General features: G+C 59.1%; 1 protein-coding gene across 1 annotated transcript; it reads right to left on the minus strand.

Annotated features, from left to right (window-relative positions):
* Positions 1 to 96: 96 nt before the first annotated feature.
* On the minus strand, positions 97 to 1023 carry LOC128153112 (olfactory receptor 5G3-like). Its single transcript, XM_052812012.1, has one exon. It carries the CDS (start codon positions 1021 to 1023, stop codon positions 97 to 99), a length of 927 nt encoding a protein of 308 aa, XP_052667972.1.
* Positions 1024 to 6920: the final 5897 nt, after the last annotated feature.

The raw sequence follows: 6920 nt of genomic DNA on the forward strand, positions 1-6920 counted from the left end.
CCCAAAAAAAGTTATCAATCTGAGATAATTAATCAAAAACTGAGAATATCACCCACATCTCCATTCTATCTGGCCATAAACTTACAACATTCAATATCATTTTATTTTTGTGAGTCTCCTCAAAGCCTCCTTCACCTCCTTATTCCTCAGGCTGTAGATCAAGGGGTTCAGCATGGGAGTCACCACAGTGTAGAGCACCATAGCCCATTCATCTTCTTCTCTTGAGCTGTCTGAGCTGGGCTTTAAGTACATAAAAAGCGATGCCCCATAGAAGATGCTCACGGTGGTGAGGTGGGAGGTGCAGGTGGAGAAGGCTTTGCGTTTGCCCTCGGCTGAACTGATGCTCAGGATAGCAGAGATGATGGCCACATAGGAGACCAGGACAACCAGGCTGCTGGACACACCTAATGAAGATGCTGAAGTTCTTAGGATAATGTGGCTGAGGGTGGTGTCGGAGGTTGAGAGTGATATCAGAGCGGAAATGTCACAGAAGAACAGGTCGATGATGCTGGAGCCACAGAAGGATAAACTGGACTTGCCGATAGTCTGTCCCACACCATTTGTCAACCCCACAAGATATGACCTAATCACCAGCTGGAAACAGCGTTTTGGGGACATGACAAGGGGATACACCAGGGGATGGCAAACGGCCACGTAACGGTCATACGCCATCACAGCCAGCAGGAAGCATTCGGTGATCCCCAAAAGATCAAAAGTGAACGCCTGAGCCACGCACCCAGCATAAGTAATGCCCTTTTTCTCTGATATGAAGTCAACCAACATCTTGGGAGTGATGACGGTGGAAGAACAGAAGTCTACAAAAGCCAGGTTACCCAAGAAATAATACATGGGGGAGTGGAGCTGGGGGCTGGCCCTGATTAACATGATCATCCCCAGGTTCCCCAGGACGGTGACAAGATAGGTGAACAGAAACATCAGAAAGAGGGTGACCTGAGTCACTGGGTCCTCTGTGAACCCCGTTAAGCTGAACTCGGTCGCTTGGGTGCAATTGCTTTCTCCCATTAGCTGGACATGTGCTTTCTGTGTGAACTCCTTGCTGGAGGTTTCTTCTACAGTAGGCAGGTATCTCCCAGGTGGAAAACCCTCTCTCCAGTGGAATCTGCTCAGAGACAATCATACAACATCTAAAGGAAGAGTTTAGGCACAGATCAATTAGAAACAGTTTGCCAAAAGTCATATCACAGTGTGGGTAAAACAAATGGGATGCTGCAAAAGCAAAGCTTTGCTCCAGCTGCAAAATCCCACGGCACAGCGCAGAGCGTGGTCCTCCGGCTCACCTCTGGATGTTCAGCAACGACCGACATGAAAAGCTGTAGGGAGATTACACACCAGAGTAGCTTTGCCTTGGTGCTGCATTTCGTCCCCTTTGTTAGCGTTCAGCCTGGGACTCTGAGATCATCCAGCTCAATGAGAAACACAGTGCTTTTCCAGTGCAGAGTTGATTATTCATCATCTCGTCGTCACTTGCCAACCACCTGCTTCCTCCCTCTTTGCTGGGACTTATTCCTAACTGTGAAACCTTACACAGAGGTTTATATTGGTTTCCCCTCCTTCCTAATACATTCTTTCAGCTATAAAAACTTTTCCTAGGTATTTAGCCTGTTTCTAGAGTGTTCAAATGGAAATGGGCAACCCCCAAAGCTGAGCAATCTCTCCTTGAATATATTTTGGGGAAAAAAAACATCTTTTGGACCTGCCTCATCTCAGCAACAGTAAGCTCCCTAAATGTTCTTTACATGAAAGCTTCTGGTCCTTATCCCGGAGCCCTTTGTGGTCAATGGGGAGAGGAAGCCTCCTGAGCGTGCTCTCCAACAGGGTGATCTCCAGACCTCCCTTCTCAGCAGTTGTGTGGTGAGGACACAGGACAGCCAGCTCCCTGGTTTTGGTGGAAAGCCCAGAGTATCATGAAGAACTGAAGCCCAGGACCCTGCAGGTAGGGCATGAGGTGAAGATAGGAGCTGTTTCTTTTTTGCAGAAGAAAACTACGGGAGATGGGTGGCTCGGCACTCACTGTCTTTGCTCATGAGTCTGGTACTGGAGCTCCAGCTTGGGCTGAAAGACGACGACCCTCGCTTACGTCTCAGCACTAACTCTGCTTCCTCCTGATGCTCTTGGAGATGGATGTGAAGACGCGTATGCCTGAAGCTCTGCAGGGGAACTCGAAAATAAACCACTGTCAGCAAACACCCTTACTATTTCACATAATATGGGGACTTGGGGACTGTGAATCTCTTTGAGCCCCAGGAGAGTGACAAAGCCCAAAGCAGGTCATTATCTTTTCTCTGCGCTTCATAGTTTGGAGAAGAAGTGTACCCAGAGGAGATGACCTCAGCTGGAGTGAGCAACAGGGCTTTGGGCTCCCTTCAGAGCAAACCACAGAACAACACCCCATCTTTCACATCAACTTTTTGAGCATTTCAGAGACAGTTATAGCTCCACAAGTGCCGTGTTTGACATTATCATACCAGGGAGCTGCAGGGGACCTTGCGAATGGGGTGCAGTCCCACAGGAGCTGAGCCAGGGCTGGTAAGGGTCCATCAGCAGTCCCAGGCACCATGGACAATGAACCGCCTTTCTTCCCATCTTACATTCCTTGTTTCCAAACCGTAGCTCACAAGTTTGGCTGCAAGGAGCCAACAGAAGATTGTGGTGACCTTGCTAAAGCTGAGGCAAATGCTGTCTACTACTCTTCTTTTTGTCCATGCAGCCATCAGTCCTCTCATCACCCAAGGTGCTCAGGTTGGTCAGGCATGACTTGCCCTTGGTACATCCGTGCTGGCTACTCATGGTCACCCTCCCATCCTTCCTCTGCCTGAAGAGGCCTTCCAGAGGGATTTGCTTCTTAATCCCGCTGGGGACTGAGGCAGCCCACAGTCCTTGTGCCCTCCGTCTTGGTGATGACATTTACCTTCTTCCACCCATCACACTGGAAACACACCAGCCTCAAGGGAAAAAATGAGAGCCTGAGGGAGGGGTGCCCAGAACTGGAAGGAAGGTGATGGGAAGGATCAGCTGAGGAGCGTGATAAAGGACTGAAAGGGGCAGCAAGAAGAGAAAAGGGCCCTTCTGAAGGGACGAAGGAAAGGTCTAGGGCTGGCCCTGTCTCTGGTGGCTCTGATGGGGCTTTCCAAGCCCAATGGGAGATGTGGGGTACCTCTTTCTACAGCCTTTTCACACCCAGCAAGGGTGAGTGCCAAGGGCAGCAGAAACCGCTGATGGCTAAGGTCAGGTGTATTTTGCAGAATGAGAATTAGCTTAGACACGGAAAGCCCCGACCCACACCCTTTGCTGAGCACTATGTGGGGCAGCAGGCTGAAACCTCCCAGAGCCAAACGCAAAAGGAAAGTAAATGTCACACAGAGTCCCGCCAGAGTTCAGCCAGATCCAGGCTCTCCCTCTGCTCTCGGCAAGGAAAAACCGTTCAGAGTGCACTGCTGTGAGCAAACTCCCACAATCTGGGCAGCATTTGGCATTTAAAACCCTTCCGGGGCCACATCCTCGCCTTTTCTTTCCTCTCCAGCAGAAAAATCAGCTACAGGAGCTGCAGAGCACGGTGCGATGCCACGGATGAGCCTTGGCAGGTCGGGTCCTGCCTGGGGCTGAGCCCCCTCCATCCTCCTCCCTGCTGTCAGCATCGCCTCTCGCACCTCCTCATCTCCCCGCTCGATACCAGCCCTGCGGCCACGGCCCGGCTGACAGCGGGAGACGGATGGGGCCGAGCCGGTGCCGCAGGAACACGGGACACATGTGGGGATGCGATGGACGCAGGGGGCTTGGGGAGATGGTTTCTCCCCGCTTTGCATCAGTCCTGGTCCCAAAATCCAGTGCTGCCGACGCAGCCACCTCGGCCACCCTGCAGCGTACGGGGCCCAGAGGGTTTCCTCTCTGTTACGATGGCCGCAGGATTTAAGCACCAACCCCAAAGCAGAAGTGAAGGCTGAGGCTCCATTGGGAGAAAACCGCTGGCTTTGGGCAAAGCAGGGAGGGATTTCAGCCCTTGCCCAGTGCCACCATCACCAGGGTACCGCCGGGGACAGAAAGCCATCAGCATCCCCACGAGGATGTCCCCTGTTCCCTCCAGACCCATCCCCAGAGCCCCGGCATCCCTCATCCCACCCAAATACACTCTTGTGGTGTGCAATGAGACGGCATCCGTAGACCCATTGCAGTTTGCAGGGGAGTGGGGGGCTCTGGAGTAGCCCCTCTGCTTTCTCCCCCCCCCCCGCAGCCCCCCACCCCTGTGTCAGTCGCCTCCCTGCACACATCCCTTGCCCCCGCAGCACTGGCTTGTCCCCATCCATCTCCCGCTGTCAGGCCGGTATCGAGCGTCGCGATGGGAGGTGTGGGATGGAGGGGGCTCAGCCCCGGGGCAGGGCTGGGGGTCCCGGGTACCACGGCAGAGACAGAACCAGTATTTGGGATGGGTGCGGGGGGGGGGGGGGGAGTGCTTTCGTCCCCACCGCCAGAGCCGCAGAGACTTTGCGTGAGCAAAATGCTCACATGTGGATGCCTCAACGCCTCGCCGTGCTTTTTAATACAAGGTGTTGACGGCGGGCTGTCGGTTGAGCCGTCGGTGCATGGGCTGCCGTGTGTCGAGAGGGGCTTTGCCCAGGGGAGAGGGTTGGAGCAGCCCCCGTCTCCCCCCGCTCAGATGTGTGACACGAAGGGGACAAGGAGAGCCCCAAAAGAGCTGTCCCTCCCCAGCCCAGGGTACCCCGAGATCCAGCTGGGGACCAGCGGTGGTCCCAGCAGTCCCAGGACCACCGCTCGCCTCCCGTCCATCATCATCGCGTCAAGGCACGAAGGCAGGTCGGGGAAGGGGGCCGTGCTCCAGCCCCCACGTCTCCACCCCCCGAGCTGGGGCATAAAACCCCCCGGCACGCTGCGGGGGTACAGTCCGGAGCTGGTGCTGTGCTGGGAGGGGCTTCGTTGGGGGTCCCCACTGCCGCCGTGCCGGGGGACGGAGCCACGGACACCTCCTGCCCACCCGCTGCACCCATGGCAGGTAAAACCCACCCACGGCAACGCTCCCCTGTACCCAGCGGTGGGGTCCCGCCGTGGTTTTGGGGTGCGGTGGGTCACCCAGCCCCACCAGAGGGTGGGACTGCAATGGGGAGGGGGATAAAACCCCACTACGGTGGGGGGCCGGGACTCCCCAGTCCTCCCACCCTCTCCACGGAGGGAGGATGCGATGGGGTGGCTGGTGGTACACGGGGTCTGCTCCTACAGCTGGGGTGCAGGATCAGCCCCCCCCCTCTCTCCCCAACACCCCCTCACCCCTCCGCAGCCTTTCTGGGGGGGCCGGGCGAGGGGTCCCCCTGCGGCACCGGCCTCGGGTGGGCAGGCGAGGGGCCGGGGACCAGCGGCAAGAACCGGCGCGTGTGCCACGCCGCGGCACGGCTGGAGATGGGCAGCCTCTGGGAAGAGTTCAACCGCCTGGGCACCGAGATGATCGTCACCAAGGCGGGCAGGTAGGGACCGCGGCGGGGCAGGGGGGGCTGCCGGCGTAGGGGGCACCCCCTTCCCACCCTCCCCCCCCCCCCTTCCCCGCAGGAGGATGTTCCCCACCTTCCAGGTGAAGCTGTCGGGGCTGGACCCGCTGGCTGACTACGTCTTGCTCATGGACTTCATCCCGCTGGATGACAAGAGATACAGGTGAAGATGGGGCGATGGGGATGCTGGTAGCGGGGGGGGGGGGCTGGATCCTGGCGGTGCTGAGCCCCCCCCCCCTGCCCCACAGGTACGCCTTCCACAGCTCCTCCTGGCTGGCGGCGGGACGAGCCGACCCGGCAGCCCCCGGCCGCGTCCACTTCCACCCCGACTCCCCGGCCAAGGGAGCGCAGTGGATGCGGCAGATCGTCTCCTTCGACAAGCTCAAGCTGACCAACAACCTCCTGGATGACAACGGCCACGTAAGGACCCCGGCCTCGGGGTGGGCGATGCTGGGGGGGGGGGACACGATGCACCCCTGCGTGGGGGGGGGTCCTGCTTACCTCCCCTCTCTCTCTTCCCCCCCCACCCACCCACCCAGATCATCCTCAACTCCATGCACCGCTACCAGCCCCGCTTCCACGTGGTCTTCGTGGACCCGCGACGGGACAGCGAGCGCTTCGCCCACCAGAACTTCAAGTCCTTCAGCTTCCCCGAGACCCAGTTCATGGCCGTGACGGCTTACCAGAACCACCGGGTGAGCCCCGGGCTGGGGCGACAGCGGGGTGCCCCCCCAGGGACCCCCTGACCTCGCTCCCCTCCGCAGATCACCCAGCTGAAGATCGCCAGCAACCCCTTCGCCAAGGGCTTTCGGGATGGTGACCCCGAACCATGGTAAGCCCCCCCCCCCCACCGCCCCGATGCCACGATGAGGGGCTCCACGCCGTCTCCCCTGAGCCCCCCATCTCTATTGCAGGTGCGGGGCGCCGGCAGGGTCCCTGCTGGGTGCAATGCCCCGTGCCCGGGCCACCGCGCTGCCCTCCCGCCCCGAGAAACGGGAGAAAGGTAGGGGGGCTGGGGGGGGACCTGACCCCCTGTTGCTGTCTCTCCCCCCCCCAGGGGCTCCCCGCAGCCGTGGGGCCCTGGTCACCACCGTACCCCCACAACCGGCCCCGCTGCCGGCCCCCCCCGGCTTCCCCGAGCTGCCCGCAGCCTCCTTCCAGCCCCTCGCCTGCCCCCCCGGTGTCTACGTGGGGGCCAAGCCCCGCACCCTGCCCTACCCCCTGCCCACCTTCCCCCCGCTCAGCACCTACGGCACCACCGCGGCCCCCACCTTCAGCTACGGGCAGCAGTGACGGCGCGGGGCACCCCCCCACCCCCCCGGGACCCCCTACCCAGCCCGCGGCGGAGGGGACGGAGACGCAGAGCTGGGGACGAGCCACGGGGACGGCTTTATTTGCTGCCGAGGA

The sequence above is a fragment of the Harpia harpyja genome, chromosome 16, assembly GCF_026419915.1.
Source record: "Harpia harpyja isolate bHarHar1 chromosome 16, bHarHar1 primary haplotype, whole genome shotgun sequence".
In the NCBI taxonomy this organism is placed as follows: Eukaryota; Metazoa; Chordata; class Aves; order Accipitriformes; family Accipitridae; genus Harpia; species Harpia harpyja.